Source organism: Capricornis sumatraensis, chromosome 4, assembly GCF_032405125.1.
Source record: "Capricornis sumatraensis isolate serow.1 chromosome 4, serow.2, whole genome shotgun sequence".
Taxonomy (NCBI): Eukaryota; Metazoa; Chordata; class Mammalia; order Artiodactyla; family Bovidae; genus Capricornis; species Capricornis sumatraensis.
This window is the reverse complement of record NC_091072.1, coordinates 18,635,050-18,654,687: the sequence shown is the minus strand read 5'-3', so window position 1 is coordinate 18,654,687 and position 19,638 is coordinate 18,635,050. Positions and strand designations below refer to the sequence as shown.

Here is a 19,638-nt window from a genome sequence, read left to right as displayed (position 1 = left end):
CCCAAGGATATCCGTGTCCAAACCCTTGCAACCTGAAGTGTTACCATATATGGCTAAAGGGACTTCACTGATGTGACCAAAGATTACTGTGGCTTACTGCATAGGCAGTAATCACAAGTGTCCTGGGAAAAGTCACAGTGAATGTGAATAGTAGCAGATGTGACAATGGAAATAAGAGGCTGGAGAGATGGAAGGAAGGGCCATGTGTCAGGAAACACAGCTGGTCTCCAGAAGCTGAAAAAGAAAAGAGAACAGAAGATCTCTTCACAGTCTCCAGAGGAACCACCTGGATACAGCCCAGTGAGACTGACTTTGGACTTTGGACCTACAAAACTGGAAGATAACGAATTTGTGTTATTTTAAGCCACCAAGTTGGTGGTAATTTGTTACAGCAGCAATAAGAAACCAAGATAAGGACTTTCTTCCCTGCAGATCTAAAAATCTATGTATTTATAGCTATGAATGCAAATTGAAACCCAGGATCCAAACACACTAAACTTAATTTTTAAGACACAAGTTACTTTACAGAAAAAGCTAAATGAAGATTTTCAGACATGATGAATGACATATTGCTTTACTTAGCAAAACAGCTTTTAAGAAAACATTCATTTTTTTAATCTCAACTTTCAAAAATTCTTAATTCTGTGCAAGTTTAAAACATACACACTTTATCTGTGCAGTAGTACATTAGCACATATAAAAAGAGTAGGCCAGAAAAAATTTAATTTGGGGGTGGTGAATCAAAAACAGGTGGAGACTGGGACCTCCCTAGTGGTCCCCTAGTTAAAATCTGCCTGCCAATGCAGGGGACACAGGTTCGATCCCTGGTCAGGGAACTAAGACCCCACATACTGTGGAACAACTAAGCCCGTGTACCACAACTACTGCGCCCATGCACCTACAGCCTGTACTCTGCAACAAGAGAAGTCACCTCAACAAGAAACCCTCGCACCTCAGCTAGTGAGCAGCCCCCACTCACTGCAACTAGAGGAAGCGCATGCACAGCAACAAAGACCCAGCACAGCCATAAATAAATAAAACAGGTGGAGATCAGTGCATTTTGCACTAGTACTTTGCTTACTTTGGATATATGTAATATATTTGTACATATTTTGGACATATGGACCTGGAAAAGCCTAGCCTAAAGGAGAAGGAATTAAGGGAGTTTAGGGTAATTTTACTTGTCTAAGGACAGCCAAATCAAGTCCTTCAAAGTAATTACTCCATACTCTTCATTGTCACTAATTATCAAATTTCATATATTTTCCTAATTTTCTTCACATTAAAAACTTCTCCCCCATTATACTATCATGTAAAATTATCAAAAGGCTAAGTTAATCTGGAAACAGAAGCAAGTAAGAATGAAGACAGCTCAAGAAAAAATTTAGAAAGCACTAGCCATGTCTGTTATTACTCGTTTTAATATTTAAAATAAGTGGGACTTTTAAAATTAGAAAAGTACAAAGATGGAATACTCAAGATACAAAAGCCTAACCATTTTGAAACTATGTAAACAGAGAAGCCAAGAAACACAGCTATCAAACTGTCAAGGGAAAAGATAAGAAAATATGAGTGACCAGCAAAGGAAAAAAAAAAAAAGAACAAGAGATATACACCTGAGAAACTTAAAATTACTTTTATTTCCTGCTCTTAGATCAAGAACTAAGAAAAATGGGGGAGCACCTAAAGAGAATACTCAATACTACAGAGCTAAAGACTTCAGTTTTCAGTGAAGGGTATTACACATCTTTGTTCAATTTCTTCCTGGTCATTAGATGATTTTTGGTGTACTACACTGCCGGGAGCCAGCATGAGGAATTCCACCCGTGACAAGGTCATGTGGCAGAGCTCTGATGGCAAGGCTAATCAGACCTCAGGTTTTCCCCCTGGAATTTCCTGAGCATCCACCCCCCCAAAAAAAATAAGAATCTGCCTGCTTTTCCACTCTTCTGATATTCTCTGGAAAAAGTCAATTCAGGGCTTTAGTCTTCTGCATTTGAAAGAGTGTTTCAATCCAAAAACCCCTCTGATGGCTTTCTAGCCTGCCTGCAGGACTCGTACAGCTGCGCACATGATTGCCTCCTCCTGACGGCAGGAGGCACAGGAAGCTTAAAACATCCTAGGAATGTAGGGGCTTCTGAAGAGTCAAAATCATTAGAATAGGACTGATTAAAAGTTTCATTTGTTGAGCCAATACTTGCTGCCAAATTTTCATATCCTTTATTTCTAGATATAGTTGGTATATAGAAAAACAAGTAGTAGGCCTGGTATTAGCAACATTAGATCTTTGAGTTAAGTACCTTCTTTCTTACAACCCACTGCACCTTTGTTCTATAGAGATGTAACTTTAATGCTTTAAAGAGATGCAGATTAAAGAAAAACACTTCAGGGGAAATGAAACTAACATTCATTAAGGAAGAGAGCCAAAAAGTGTTAACAAGCCTCTTGGCCAGAAGATAATGTAAATCACCTGAGATCTTCTGTATACAAAGATACACAGAAAGAGTCTGGGCTGCTAACGCTACATAATTTTGTATTACCCATTGATCTCTATGTATAATCAAAAGTATAAAAGGCCTTGAAGGACAATAGAAGGAGAGCCAGTCGGTGGACTGGTTTCCCCCGTGTCTCCCTCTCTCTCTTTTTCCTTTTCCTCTTTAATTTCAGGCTGAATTCCCATCTGGGGCAAGGAGGCCCGCCAAGTCTACTTACTTGCCCTGGCTGTTAAGACCCGAGCGAAAGGGAGCCTAAGGCGAAGCACCCTTAGATATTCAAGCGAGTGCCAGTGGCCTAACGTAGATGGTGCAAGCTCCTTGTCTGGAACTTTATTGGTTTTCCATGTAACCCAAGTTAATCAGCCTCTTCTCTCCACTTAATTTTCCTACTACACTATTTCTTCCTAATCTAATCTTCTATTAATAAATAAATAAGTTTTTCTCACGCCAACGCCGTCCCCGCTTCAAATTCCCTGGATCCACCAGGGCTGGACCCCAGCACTACACTTTGTAATTTTACTAATTTTTTTCTTGTTACTTTGTAGAGACTGATTTTAGCAATACTGACTCTGTATGTAGCAACCCTATTAAACATATTTAATTCTAACAGTTGGCAAATTGCCTTGGCTTTCCCACGTACTTAATCACGTCTACAGTTTCACTTCTTCCTTTACAACTTTTACATTTGCCATTTCTTTTTTCTTGCTTTATTGCACTGGGTAGGACTTCCAGCATAGTATAGAAGTGACAACTAGCTATCTTTTTATGACTTCTGAGGAAAAGCACTATTTCACAGTAAGTATGGAGGTTTTTGCTGGGCTTCCCCAGTGGCTCAGTGGTAAAGAATCTGCCTGCAATGCAGGAGACACAGGTTCCATCCCTGGGTCAGGAAGATCCCCTGGAGAAGGGCATGGCAATCCACTCCAGTATTCTTGCCTGGAGAACCCTATGGACAGAGGAGCCTGGTGGGCTACAGTCCAATGGGGTTGCAAAGAGTTGGACATGACTGATGAGACTTAGCATGCATGGAGGTTTCCATCACCGCTCCCCCATTACAGGGTTTCCCCATCATTGTTCCACAGAAATCTAGGGATCCATAAGATGTCACTAGGTGTACCATAAGAAATTGTGATTTAAAAAATGACTTACAGGAGCAAAAAAGCAGCTCTGCTTGTCTAACAGGAAATTTGGCGGAAATTCTAAACAAGGAATCTTCCATACTGAGACTCAACCGCTTCCTTCTGATCTGCTGTTGTAAATGTTGCACAACATGACCATGTAGTAATAAAAGTAAAATTCTGTGAGTTGTTCATATTTTTTGAGACATTTTTTGCTAAGTTAGTATTACTTGCTGTTTTATCCTTTATTAGAGACTGTTTTATAAACATGTCCAACAGTTCACTGTGATGATTTCTGAAGGTGGGATCTGTGATAGAAGAATCTAAGCCTAAGCCCATGAACAATCCTAATCGGGCTGCTGTTGTTCTTTAGTCGCTCCGTCCTGTTCGACCCTTTGTGATCCCATGGACCACGGCACACCAGGCTCCTCTATCCATGGGATTTCCTAGGCAAGAATACTGGAGTGGGTTGCCATTTCCTTCTAAAGGGGATCTTCCCAACCCAGGGATTCCACCTGTGTCTTCTGCATTGGCAGATGGACCCTTTACTGTAGAACTATAATCTTCTAAGCCATTTCACTGCACCAGTGCAACGAGATACCAAAAGAGCCTACCATTACAGTGAGAGCTAGTAACCAATGCATTTTACATGGCCTGATCATCCACAGAGTCCTAGTCCATTATTCACCACTATGGCAAACAACTTATAACGGTTCCAACAAAACTGAAAAGACACTTAAGCAGAAGTAACAGGCATTGGAAAAGTCAAGGTACTCACCATTTTAAATAGCTATTGGAAATCTCAAACCAAACAGAGTAGAAGTTCCATTTAAAAAAGTTACATTGAGTGAAAAGGCTCAGGAAGCACGTTACAGTAAAACTTTTTACCCAGAAAAGGGGGATTAGGGGATATCCCACTGCTAGCAGGAACCCTAATAATGCCATCCTATCAAATGACAGTGAGTAAAATACGTATTATGAGAAACTGAAACGTATCAAACAGTTTAAGTCAACGAACTGATGACATATCACATGGTGCTGCTGAGGCATATTTAATAAACTGAGAAACAACAGCTTGTCTATCTAGGCTGACAAACCAACAGATTTCACCAATAAATGTCATGAAGTAGCATCTGTAAAGTTTTTAAATGATGGTGAATTTCAAGAAAAACTTTGCTACTGCAAAGAACCACCATGAACAAGCAAAGAGAAGGACATTTAGGTGGTGTCTTTATATCTGGAAACAAAGGTCTGTCTTGGAGGAACAGTGCTGGTATTCTCATTGATGTGTCCGATCAATGTCTGGCTCAGTACAAGGTTTTACCTCTGGTTTAAACACACACACACACATATAAATAATGATGTTATCACAACACACTGATTTCTTCAGAGAGGTACCAGTATCAAAAACCTTTGGAAATGAAATGAAAAATGTCTTAAATAATGGTACAAAAATGATCTGCTTTATTACACAAAGACCAGTACACCTGGGCACAGAAATCTGCTGCATACAGAAATCCAGTGGCTTAGCAGATTTCTCTCAAAGAACATTTAAGCTGACAGGTGAGTTACAGAAGTGCTTTCAAGAAAATAGGAGACCATACTTCACTGAGTGCTCTGAAGATGAAAAAGGACTGCAGAAGCCAGCTTTCTTTGCAGACTTTTTTTTTTTAATTATATGAACCAGTTGAACAAGTTTCTGCAAGACTCTAGAAAAAAATGTTCTGACTTACAGTGGCTTCTGATTTTCAAAAGAAAACAGAATCTTTGGAAAAATCATGTAGCAAAAGGAAATCCTGCTGTTTGGGCTTGAGAGTGAGGAAGGATGTCAGCAAGTCTCAAGTGTTACTGAAATGTAGATGGAGAAGGACGACATGACAAAAATCAAACCGTATTTTCCCTTCCTTTCAATGAAAAAGTATGCCTGGCTGAAGGACTCTTTCTTTCTCTGGCTCGTCTGCTCATTTGTGAACAAGTAAACTCCCTACCTGGGTAAGGTTAAAATATATATATATATATTAAAGGAGCTTCCCTGGTGGCTCAGTGGATTTGATCCCTGATCTGAGGAGACCCCACAGGCTGTGGAGCAACTAAGCCTGTGCACCACGACTACTGAGCCTGTGCTCTGCAGCCTGGGAGCCACAACTCCTGAAGCCCTTGCATCCAAGGACCCACGCTCCACAGGAGAGTCACTGCAGCGAGAAGCCTGCGCATCACCACAGAGAGCAGCCCCCGCTCGCTGCAACTAGAGAAAAGCCCGAGCAGCAACAAAGACCCAGCACAGCCAAAAACAAACTAACTTTTAAAATTAAAGAAAAAACTGAAGCTTACCTATACCACCGACTTGCATTAGAGTTGGTATCCTTTCTGGAGAGGAGGAACCTCACACACATGAACAGAGTAGGCTAATAAATAGAGCAAAATATATACAAAGAAACTCGCATTCTCTACTTACATGAACAATTATTATTGGCTATGATAGTCACAACTTACAGTTAAGTAATTACATGAGCTGTAGGTGTAACAATTTTTTAATAAGAGTTCCCTGAGACCTAAAAATTATTTCAAGGCTTTTTTCAGAGTAACAAGATTGAGAAAGGCCATTCTGTTTTCCTAAGGAACTCTGCTTCTATTACTAACCTGTTAAAAGTTTTTATCATAAACGGGTGTCAGCTTTTATCAGAAGCATTTTCTGTATCTAAAATGATCCTAAGATTTTTCTTATTTGTTCTGTTAATATGACTCACACTGACTGATTTCCAAATAGTAAAAACTCTAAAATTCTTAAACTCTACTTCATCATGACATATTATACTTCTTAAATATGAGTGGATTTGGATTGTTCCTATCTTTTTAAGGATTTTTACACCTGTATAGACCTGAGATACTGGTCTATAATTTAAATTCACTTAAAACTGTAAATAAATCCAGGTTCTTGACCCAACCTTGCTGTCAACCAAAGCTGTGTCTATGAGTCGGTCATTTAACTTCTCTGAACTTTAGAGTTTTGAAATTCAAATATGATTGTCTCAATTAATTCAGACAGAAGCTAGCCCAGTGGTTCTCAACCGTCAGTGTGAATCAGAATCACCTGAAGGGCTTGTGAAAACCCAGATTGCTGAGCTGCACTCCCAGAGTTTCAGCTCAGTAGACCCAGGAAAGGGCCCAAGAATATGCACTTCTTACAAATCCCCGAGAGATGCTGATGCCACTGGTTGGAGAACGACACTTTGAGAACCACTGAGCTAGGCTAAACCACACTGCTTTCAACATGATGTTTTACATAACTAAGGTACAACCACCTAAAGAGGTAATACAGTGAGATCAATAGAAAAATCATTCGATCAAAAGCAAAGTGCACCATTAACTTGCCATCTGAGAACTAGAACAGTGTCCCATATGGAGCTAATGGTGTCCACTGAACCTTCTCCCTATAATTTCTACTTAATTCTCATCAAGCAATTAAAGAGAATGAATTTCATCAGTGAATGAATAAACTATGAGGAGCATTTTGTGTTGCCTTTTTTTACTTTCTAAGTTTTTGCAGAGAAGGCAATGGAACCCCACTCCAGTACTCTTGCCTGGAAAATCCCACGGACGGAGGAGCCTGGTGGGCTGCAGTCCATGGGGTCGCTGAGAGTCGGACACGACTGAGTGATTTCACTTTCACTTTTCACTTTCATGGATTGGAGAAGGAAATTGCAACCCACTCCAGTGTTCTTGCCTGGAGAATCCCAGGGACAGGGGAGCCTGGTGGGCTGCTATCTATGGGGTTGCGCAGAGTCAGACACAACTGAAGCAACTTGGCAGCAGCAGCACCAAAGTTCTTGGCTTTATCAGCTCTTCAGAGTTGAAGACTTTTCAAAAAAGAGTTTACAGATCATCGTTCATATGTACACTTCCCCTTTCAAAAGAGAGCTACCTTTTTACTAAAAAAAAAAAAAAAGGAAAAAAAAAAAAGGTTATAACTCTCATCTCCACCCAGAATTTATAATGCGTTGCTTGAAAGTATAATTAAACTCCAGGGACTCAAGTCAAAAAAAAAAAAAAAAGCACTGTTTGGGGGAAGCCTTCATAAATGATAATTGAAGTATCATAGTATCATAAATTATCCACTATAGTCAGGGCTTCTGGTTTCTTCCCATCCTAAATATTTCTCTGACAGTTAAAAATAGGACCCTTGCTCAGTTCAGTTGCTCAGTCGTGTCCGGCTCTTTGCGACCCCATGAATCACAGCACGCCAGGCCTCCTTGTCCATCATCAACTCCTGGAGTTCACTCAAACTCATTTGCATCGAGGCAGTGATGCCATCCAGCCATCTCATCCTCTGTCGTCCCCTTCTCCTCCTGCCTCCAATCCCTCCCAGCATCAGAGTCTTTTCCAATGAGTCAACTCTTCACATGAGGGGGCCAAAGTACCAGAGCTTCAGCTTTAGCATCATTCCTTCCAAAGAACACTCAGGGCTGATCTCCTTCAGAATGGACTGGTTGGATCTCCTTGCAGTCCAAGGGACTCTCAAGAGTCTTCTCCAACACCACAGTTCAAAAGCATCAATTCTTCGGTGCTCAGCTTTCTTCACAGTCCAACTCTCACATCCATACATGACCACTGGAAAAACCAAAGCCTTGACTAGATGGACCTTTGTTGGCAAAGTAATGTCTCTGCTTTTCAATATGCTATCTAGGTTGGTCATAACTTTTCTTCCAAGGAGTAAGCGTCTTTTAATTTCATGGCTGCAGTCACCATCTGTAGTGATTTTGGAGCCCAAAAAAATAAAGTCTGACACTGTTTCCCCATCTATTTCCCATAAAGTGATGGGACCGGATGCCATGATCTTCGTTTTCGGAATGTTGAGCTTCAAGCCAACTTTTTCACTCTCCTCTTTCACTTTCATCAAGAGGCTTTTTAGCTCCTCTTCACTTTCTGCCATAAGGGTGGTGTCATCTGCATATCTGAGGATATTGATATTTCTCCCGGCAATCTTGATTCCAGCTTGTGTTTCTTCCAGCCCAGCGTGTCTCATGATGTACTCTGCATAGAAGTTAAATAAGCAGGGTGACAATATACAGCCTTGACGTACTCCTTTTCCTATCTGGAACCAGTCTGTTGTTCCATGTCCAGTTCTGTTGCTTCCTGACCTGCATATAGGTTTCTCATATAGGTTTCTCAAGAGGCAGGTCAGGTGGTCTGGTAGTCCCATCTCTTGAAGAATTTTCCACAGTTTATTGTGATCCACACAGTCAAAGGCTTTGGCATAGTCAATAAAGCAGAAATAGATGTTTTTCTGGAACACTCTTGCTTTTTCGATGATCCAGCAGATGTTGGCAATTTGATCTCTGGTTCCTCTGCCTTTTCTAAAACCAGCTTGACTTGCTAGGACATTCTAAATTCTGAATTCTGATGAATTGCAGTTTGTGGGCAATTGAGAGCCAAACCTTTTAATAATTCTGTCTCTTCCATCTCCTCACACCCCATGTTCATGCCATACTGTCCAACAATGCATTGCTTTCAGGGGAGAATCTCCAAGGAAAGGAACCATTGATAAGAAACCTCTAATGATAAAAGTAAACTTTTGTCAAGTATTTTCAGATAAGTAATCTCTTCAGTAATTCTCAAAATCCATTCCTTGAACATTTATTAGCTTGAAGGAAAGGCACATTTGAAGAACTGGAGAAAAATCAGTAAAGGAGGTTGATTCTTTTAAATATAACAAATATTTTCTGGGACTACCAAAATGTTTAAATTACACTACATAAAATGTACAGACAAAAGCCAGATATGAACTGCTTTAGCTTGAGTGTGCATTAGTCAATGTGGTAGTTAAAACCTACTCAATCAAACTATACTATAAAATTTTTATTCTAATTAGTCAATTCTCATTACATCTTTTTAATATTTAATATTTCTACCTCCTATTGAAAAAATAAGTCATTGCTAGTTATAAAACCAATTTGTTTTCAGCAAAAGTACCCTTCTCCTTCATTAATCACCCCAAACTAAAATTTAGTTATTTCTGAACCAGTCCCCCTTTATTTATAACTAAAGGCTGATATTAGAGATTAGAAGATACAAATACACACATTTAGAAAGAGTAACATGATTTAACACACCCTTGCTTCATAAACATTTGATTATTTCATTTTTAACAATGCAATGTAACATGATAGCAAACCACATATTTTTTTAAATTATTATAAAAATGAACAAATTCATTCTTCTTATGCATGTTAATTTTAAACTCAACTACCTTAGTAGAAACTTAGTATTCATTCCATACTATATTTCTCAGTGATTATTACTTAAAATATTAATCTGTTTATTCAAACTTAATAGTAAAAGATCATAAGAACATTAGACCTTAAAAGATGGTGCTCATCTTTTCCTGTGAGAACACCAAAATCTCAACTAGCTCCTGCACAATCTTCAAGAGGAGAACGTTGTAACCCACCAAAGATACACTATGTCCAAGGGGAAAGAAGAAGCCACAGCAAGATGGCAGGAGGGACACAATCACATTTAAAATCAAATACCTCATACCCGCCAGAGATGCTTGGAGGTTACAAACAAAACCTTGTCCACACCAGAACCAGGGAAAGAAGCAGTGACCCCAACAAGAGACTGAGCCAGACCTGCCTGTGATTGTTTCAGAGTCTCCTGCGGAGGCATGGGTCAGCAGTGGCCTGCCATGGGGACAGGGGCTCTGATAGCAGCAGTCCTGGGAGGTGTGAAGTGTGGCATAAGTCCTCTTGGAGGACGTCACCATTAGTCCCTATAAATATAGAGCCGCCAAGAAGGCGATACACAAACTGCAGAACAAGTATACCAAAAAAGTTCTTGCACTGTTGCAAAAGTTCTAGGTCCCACAACAGACTTCCCAACCTGGGGATCCAACAAAGGGACTGAGAATCTCCAGGGAATCTGACTTTGACGGTCAGCAGAACTTGATATAGAACTTGCACGGGGCTAGGGAAACAGAGACTCTTGGTGGGCATAAACATAACGGTGTGCCCACCAGGACCCAGGAGAAAGGAGCAATGACCCCACAAGAGACTCAGCTAGACTTGGATGTGAGTGTTTGGGAGTCTCTGGAGGAGGCATGGGTTGACAGTGGCCTGCCGTGGGGTCAGGGACACTGACTTACTGGCATAAGTCTTTTTGGAAGAGGTCAGAGGTTGCCAATACTGCCATTACCCCTACCATAATTAGGCCTCAGACCAAACTAAAGGGAGGATATACAGCCCCACCCATCAGCAGAAAACTGAATTAAGGACATACTGACCAAGGCTTTGTCCACCAGAGCAAAACCCAGTTATCCCCACAGTCAGTCAGTCCCTTCCATCAGGAAACTTGCACAAGCCTCTTATCCTCATCCATTAGAGGGGAGACAGAATAAAAACCATAATCACAGAAAACTAGCCAAACTGATCACATGGATTACAGCTTTGTGTAACTTAATGAAACTATAAGCCATGCCGTATAGGGCCACCCAAGATGGACAGGTCATGGTGAAGAATTCTTTTTTTTTTTTTTTGGTTGTCAAATGATCCTTTATTTTTCTTTTTCCTTTGCAGTTCTTAACTAGCGGGGCACTCCACTGCGCCACCGTTGATATCATCTATGATGTCATGAGGGTGGTGGCCATCAACATTGCAGCCCATAGACTGGGCGGTCCCCAGGATCTCTTTAATAGTTCCAGAAAGTTCTCTAGCTAGAGACCGATGCCGCATCTGCCGGGCAATGTTGACGATCTCATCAAAAGTGATGTTTCCACTGTGCTTAATGTTTTTCTGCTTCTTTCTGTCCCTTGGTGGTTCCTTGAGGGGTTTGATGATCAGGGCAGAAGCAGAAGGTACCACCTCAATCTGGGCTTGTCTGTCTGAACGGTCAGTTTCACTGTAATCCTCAGACCCTTCCAATCACCAGTTGCCTTGGCAATGTCATCACCGACCTTTTTTGGAGACAGACCCAGAGGGCCGATCTTGGGGGCCAGGGCAGACGTGGCACCGACTTCCCCACCGGTACACCTCAGGAACACGACTTTGATCTCGCTGGGGTCGAACTTAGGCGGCATGGTGGAGGTGGCTGGTGTCGGATGGACCCGGATTCGGGATGACGGAAGAAAGTTACACCTTTGCCTCCTCCGAGCTGAAAGCCGAAAGGCATGGTGGAGGATTCTGACAAAACGTGGTTCACTGGAGAGGGGAATGGCAAATCACTTCAGTATTCTTGCCTTGAGAACCCCATGAACTGTATGAAAAGGGAAAAAGCTGTGACACTGAAAGATGAAACCCCCCCCACGTCAGTAGGTGACCAATATGCTACTGGAGAAGAACAGAGAAATAGCTCCAGAAAGAATGAAGAGGCTGAGCCAAAGCGGAAATGACACACAGTTGTGGATGTGTCTGGTGGTTAAAGTAAACTCTGATACAATAAAGAACAACATTGCCTATGAAACTGGAATGTTAGGTCCATGAATCAAGGTAAATCAATGTTAAGTCCATATCCAAGGTTTGGTTGTGGTCAAACAGGAGATGGCAAGAGTGAACATGGACATTATAGGAATCAATGAACTAAAATGGATGGGGATGGGTGAATTTAATTTAGGTGGCCATTATACCTACTACTTGGGCAAGAATCCCTTAGAAGAAATGGTGTAGCCCTCATAGTCAATGAAAGGGTCTGAAATGCAGTATTTGGATGCAATCTCAAAACCGACAGCATGATTTCATTTCAAGGCAAACCATTCAATATCACAGTAATCCAAGTCTATGCCCCAACCACTAATGCCAAAGAAAATGAAGTTGAATGATTCCATGAAGACCTACAAGACCTTCTGGAACTGACACCAAAAAAAAAAAAAAAAAAGATGTCCTTTGCATCATAGGGAACTGGAAAGCAAAAGTAGGAAGTCAAGAGATACCTGGATAACAGGTAAGTTTGGCCTCAGAGTACAAAATGAAGCAGAGCAAAGACAAAGAGAATTTTGTCAAGAGAACAAGTTGGTCAGAGCAAACACCCTTTTGCAAAAACCCAAGAGATGACTCTACACATGGACATCACCAAATGGTCAGTACCAAAATCTGACTGATTATGTTCTTTACAGTCAAAGATGGAGAAGCTCTATACAGTCAGCAAAAACAATACCTGGAGTTGACTGTGGCTGAGATCATCAGCTCCTCATTGCAAAATTCAGGCTCAAATTGAAGAAAGTAGGGAAAACCACTAGCCATTCAGGTATGTACTAAATCAAATCCCTTATGATTATACAATGGAAATGACAAATAGATTCAAGGGATTAGATCTGATAGAGTACCTGAAGAACTATGGACTGAGGTCTGTGACATTGTACAGGAGGCAGTGATCAAAACCACCCCCAATAAAAAGAAAGGGCAAAAGGCAGGTTGTCTGAGGAGTCCTTACAAACAGCTGAAAAATGAACAGAAGTCAAAGGCAAAGGAGAAAAGGAAAGTTATACCCATTTGAATCCAGAGTTCCAAAGAATAGCAAGGAGAGATAAGAAAGCCTTCCTCAGCGATCAATGCAAAGAAATAGAGGAAAACAATAGAATGGGAAAAACTAGAGATCTCTTCAAGAAAATTAGAGATACCAAGGGAACATTTCACGCAAAGATGGGCACAATAAAGGACAGAAATGGTATGGACCTAACAGAAGCAAAAGATATTAAGATAGTAAGAATACACAGAAGAACTGTACAAAAAAAGACTTAATGACCCGGATAACCGCGATGGTGTGGTCACTCACCTGGAGCCAGACATCCTGGAATGTGAAGTCAAGTGGACCTTAGGAAGCATTGCTATGAACAAAGCTACTGGAGGTGATGGAATTCCAGCTGGGCTATTTCAAATCCTAAAAGATGGTGCTGTTAAACTACTGCACTCAATATGCCAGCAAATTTGAAAAGCAGTGGCCACAGAACCGGAAAAGGTCAGTTTTAATTCCAGTTCCAAAGAAGAGCAATGCTAAAGAATGTTCAAACTATCACACAATTGTGTTCATTTCACATGCTAGCAAAGTAATGTTCAAAACTGTCCAAGCTAGACTTCAACAGTACGTGAACTAAGAACTTCCAGACATATAAGCTAGATTTAGAAAAGGCAGAAGAACCAGAGATCAAATTGCCAACATCTGCTGGATCACAGAAAAAGCAAGAGTTCCAGAAAAACATCTACTTCTGCTTCATTAACTATGCTAAAGCATTTGTCTGTGTGGATACAACAAACTGTGGAAAATTCTTCAAGAGATGGGAATACCAGACCACCTGACCTGCCTCCTGAGAAATCTGTATGCAGGTCAAGAAACAACAGCTAGAACCAGACATGGAACAGACTGGTTCCAAATTGGGAAAGGAGCATGTCAAGGCTGTATATTGTCACCCTGTTTATTTAACTTATATGCTGTGTATATCATGCAAAATGCTGGGCTGGATGGAGCACAAGCTGGAATCAAGATTGCTGGGAGAAATATCAATAACCTCGGATAAGCAGACGACACCATCCTTATGGCAGGAAGTGAAGAGGAACTAAAGGGCCTCTTGATGAAGATGAAAGAAGAGAGTGAAAAACCTGGCTTAAAACTCAACATTCAAAAAAGTAAGATCACAGCATCCAGTCCCATCACTTCATGGCCAACAGATGGGGGAAAAATGGAAATAGTGACAGCCTTTATTTTCTTAGGCTTCAAAATCACTGCAGATGGTGACTGCAGCCATGAAATTAAAAGACGCTTGCTCCTTGGAAAAAAGCTATGACAAACCTAGACAATGGATTAAAGGTGCATTTAATTTCATGGCTGCAGTCCTTGTCCACAGTGATTTGTCGACAAAGGTACACAGAGTCAAAGTTGTTGAAGCTATGGGTTTTCCAGGAGGCATGTAGAGATATGAGAGTTGGACCATAAAGAAGCCTGAGCACCAAAGAACCAATGCTTTCAAACTGTGGCACTGGAGAAGACTCTTTGAGAGTTCCTTGGATGGCAAGATCAAACCAGTCAATGCTAAAGGAAATCAACATCAAATATTCATTGGAAGGGCAAATGCTGAAGCTGAAGCTCCAATACTTTGGCCACCTGATGCAAACAGCCGACTCATTGGAGAAACCCTGATGCTAGTGAAGACAAAGTCAAGAGGAGAAGGGGATGACAGAGGATGAAATCCTTGGATGGCATCACTGACTCAATGGATATGAGTTTGAGTAAACTCTGGTAGACAGTCAAGGACAGGTAAGCCTGGCGTGCTACAGCCCATGGGGTCACAAAGTGTTGGGTGACTAAGCAACTGAACAAAACAACAGTAAAAGATATTTAGTGATAAAAAATAAGTTTGATATATACAGTTGGCCTGACAGTGGAAACTAGTTTTGTTAACCAAGAAAAAATTTCCATAAATTGAATATGCTAAACCTTAACATGACAGCTTTGGCAAAGGTATATTTATAAACATAAAAATATTTCATTAAAAATTGCATTGGCAAAACTGTTGAAACTAACATTTTTATTTTTCAACTGCTTCTGAATATATGAGATTAACAAAAGTGCCTAAACAGAGAAGAGGAGGAAACTAATATAATCACTTATTTTACTGAAGTCTTAGTAAAACTTTTTTGACATACATCGTAGAACTGAAAAAATGGTTGAAGACAAGGTAACAAATTCTTTGGCTAATTAGGTGATTCCCATTCTTCTGCATTCAACAAAACTGAAGGAGGACCTCATATTAATAGAACTGTCAACTGAGAAATGCTTGATAAGTCACCGTGTGATTTTTGGCACACAATTTGGAAGGTTTTCTACCACAAAATTTCTATTGGAATGAACGTATTTATATCAACATTTTTATTTTGCAGCACTACAAAATCTCAAAATAAGACCAGAAATTGATGTCAAACCTGATTTCATTCTATTAATAAATATTATCTCCAGATACAAGAACCACTGGAGAAAGACAGCTCCATTTATTTCATTAAAAATGGATTTCTGTTATATAATTATTACAAAGTGCATTTTAATCAAAATTTTTATGTATTTATGTTATTCCAAGCAACTACATGGTAAGAATAATTATAACTCAAACCAGAAAATATGTAAGTCTTACGGTCATAGGGAAAACATCCCTTACTGCATATACATAGTGCCATGACAAAGGAGTTAGACAGATGACCAACAGAAGATTCCTGAGCACGACAATATGTAAAACTTGCATAGAATTCGGCAGGAGTAACAGAACTACCATACAAGCTGAAAGGAAAAATAATTAAAATTCCCAACCACTGAAGTTTGTTTTTATATTTTAAAAAATGGCATTTAGATTCCCTAAGATAAATTTAAGAGTGCTATATTTTATTTAAAATATTAAAATATGCCAGTAATTTCACTCTGTGCCACTATGTATACTTTTGTTAAAACAGAAATAAACTGAGACATAGAAAACAAACTTATGGTTGCCAAAGGGGAACACAGTGGGTAGGGGGGAGGTGGGCAGGGAGTAACAGGAGTTTGGGGTCAACAGATACACACTATTATATATAAAACAGATAAACAACAAGGACCTTCTGTATAGCACAGGGGACTTTATTCAGTATCTTACAGTACCCTAGAATGGGAAACCCATCTGAATCACTTTGTCATACACCTGAAACTAATACAAATTGTGAAAGTGAAAAGTTAGTCACTTAGTCGTGTCTGACTCTTTCTATCAGGCAAGAATACTGGAGTGGGTCGACTATGTTTCATTTAAACAAAAATTCTGCTGAAAAATTACATTTATCAATTTAAATATGTGCAAAGGAACACACAGTTTTTCAAAACTGTTTCAGGGAGCATTTGAGTAAAAATTTTAAGATTGCTGTTCTAGATTAACAAAGCTATAAAATGAAAACTTTTAGCAAAATACCAAAAACATGAGACTTAAATGTCAGTCTCCCTCAAAAGGCTGATAGCCTCAAGGGCATACATTCGTCTGGGTGTTCATACTATTCGTGCCATAATTAGCATATAGTATTGTTCAGCTGCAAAGTCATGTGCAACTCTGCAACCTCATGGACTGCAGCACACCAGACTTCTCTGTCCTCCAGTATCTCCTGGAGTTTGCTCAAATTCAAGTTCACAGAGCTGGTAATGCTATGTAACCATCTTATTCTCTGCTGCCCCTAACAGGATACAGTAGGTTTTAATAAGTGTTTACCATGTGGGGGAATGGATGGATGGAATGAAAGATGAATGCCTAAATATGAGCGTGTATTACTCAATAATGGGAAATTACAGATTTCTACCAAAAATCAAATACAAACCACAGATTTCAGATATAGCCAGACAGTTACCAAGTTCTCTTAAATTACAAAAGAAAAGCCTTCACATAAATCTGATTTATATACTAAGGAACAAACAGCTAAAACATGAAATAACAACAGATATATCAGTAGTATTTTCCATGACTTTTTTTCAAGAGGTGCAAATAGTAACTAAACAGAATATGAGTTTGGCAGACAAAGAGATTAAATCTGAAATGACATAACCATTTTAGCTACATGAAATTTCACTTTGATACACTAAGTTAAGGTTCAGAATTTTTAGTAAAGCCAAATGTTGTATCATCAAAACTTCAAAATCTACTTCAAAAAATACTAAATCTCCCATCAAACATTAAATTCTAATTCTTTTGAAGTCAAAGCTTTTCTAAAGTAAATCTTGATTTTCACCCTCCAGGATGTAGAAAAGCCAACTACTACCATCTCCCTGAACTATGTTGTGTTTTTTACTTCTCACCATCAATGGAAGTAAGATCCTGTAAATCATTCACATTTTTTCATTGGTTTTGCCAACAGGTATTGACTAATTAAGAGGTGGCTATCTCTACTGCCTGAGCACAATTTTATTAAATGAAATGGTGGGCTCACACTGTGTACTTCAACTACTGCTCTGCAATGTAAATAAAATATATGACTCACTGCAAAGCTAACTTGCTATAATGTAAACACCTTGAAGCATTAAATATTTTTTTACAGTTTTGCTGAGGTATAATAGGCATACAATAAACCACATATTGAAACATACAATTTGATAAATTTTGGCATGTATATACAAATTTACTTCTGAAAATTCCAATCCCCTTCTGCCCAAAACCAAAAGAATTTTTGTTAGTTGAGAAAAGTACTTACCTTCATGTAATTCACAATCTTAGCCAGAACGCCAAACTTATATCCAGAGCTTCCTGACAGAGCTTTCAAATTAAATGATCCATTGCTATGATCTGAAAATAAAGTTCAAAAAACAATTACAACATTTTCATATTAGATGTGATTATCTACTTTTAAGCAGCTAAGATGATTTTAAATCTGGTAAAATATTTATTGAGTTTTTCTATCTAGAAAACTCCACCCTATGAAATTTTGGTGACAAATTCAAAATCTTTGCATGTGTAGTAACTATTTTCTGAGAATAGAAACAAAGTACAAATCCTTCAAAAGCATTAAAATATATTTCTTTTATAAGCACCTTTATCTCACTCCTTCCTTAAGCCTGACTAGATTTCCTCCAAAATTAAAAATAAAGTTTTTTAAACAAGAGGACAATACAAATCACAATCTGATCCATAGTGCTTTTCTAACAACCTTAAAACCATGAGAAGTGGGTAGATTACTTCTAAGGGATAAAAAGTTCAATTTATCACCAAGTACATCAATTTCTGCTTATCAACATAAAACAAATAGGTATTGATCAATGGGAATTAATAAAAAGTGATCCCATAACTACTTTAAAATCAACTTCAGAAATATATTGGAATAAAAAATGTAAGCAGTACCACTGTATAAACATGAAGACTTTAAAATGACGACTGCATGATACAAGGAGCAATTTACATAGATCATTTGGTTCACAACATATACCATTCTGTTGCATATTTACAGGCAGAAATCCAAATGCTACCACTGCATCACAAATGCGTTCTACAGGTCATGGGTAGCAAGAGTGAAAAATTCACTGTAAATACTAGGAAGACATTTCAGAAGTACACATTCTATTAGCAAGGAATCAGATCACATGCTATAAAGTTCTCATGTGGCTGATCCACAATGGAAGAGGTTAAATAAAAGCGGGGAGAGTCAATTTCTGGCACCAGTTTGGTAATAATAATTTAAACAAAAGAATGCATTAGAATAACCGCAAGTCAAATGGAACAACTGTCAGAGATCCAAAAGAATAGCTTCTAGAAGGCAGCATAATATTCCTCTGAGATTAGTTAGTGAAAAGGCTTTATTGAGTATGATTTTTTTAGACTAAAATGAAACCTCATATGCAATATTCCTTTAATAACTGCTACAACTTTAATGAAACTTAATTGACACATTAAAGTCTACTTTATGTTTTCTGAAATAACATTAAGAATGCCTTACAGGTGTGCCTTCTCATTTGCTATTTCAGTTATGATACACTTCCTATGTAGCTCATTTTCTCAAGGTGTTCAGGACACTCATAACAAACAGTGAAGTAACTAACCTTCACTGAACACTGACTATTGCCAAGAATCATGCTAAAATGTTTTCTCATTTAATCCCTCCCAGAAATCCTATTTAAGAGGTTTTCACTGTCTCATTTTAAACGTAAGAAAACAGACTAATAAGTGGCAGACTCAAGATTCCAATCCAGTGGTCAACTGTGATGTGCCTGGTGTAAGAATCATTAGTTAGCATTTAACAAAATTATTCCATTTCCAACTGGATATTTTTTCAGAATACAGGAATTCATAAACACATATTTAGTGAATTCTTATTAAAGTAATACATTCATCCTACAATACTAAATAAACAACTGGGAAGACTATGAATAATAGCTAAGGACAATATGCTAAGGATATGCACCATGCAAATGGTCAATCATGAAGCATATACAGTTTTGTTTACCATAAGGTCTCCAGTGTTTAACCGCAATGCCAGGAGTAATAAACAATAAATATTAGTTGACTGAACAAATGAACATAATAAGATTATTTCCACATACTCCTTTACTGGTCT

General features: G+C 38.9%; 1 protein-coding gene and 1 pseudogene across 1 annotated transcript in view; both read right to left on the bottom strand.

Annotated features, from left to right (window-relative positions):
• Positions 1-19,638, bottom strand: part of GTF2E2 (general transcription factor IIE subunit 2) — an 89,658-nt gene that overhangs the window by 48,963 nt on the left and 21,057 nt on the right. Inside the window, exon 3 of the mRNA XM_068971052.1 lies at positions 17,785-17,876. Within this exon, the coding sequence (XP_068827153.1) occupies positions 17,785-17,876 (92 nt within the window). The remainder of the gene's footprint in view (positions 1-17,784; positions 17,877-19,638) is intronic.
• On the bottom strand, positions 11,188-11,716 carry LOC138078941 (large ribosomal subunit protein uL11-like; annotated as a pseudogene).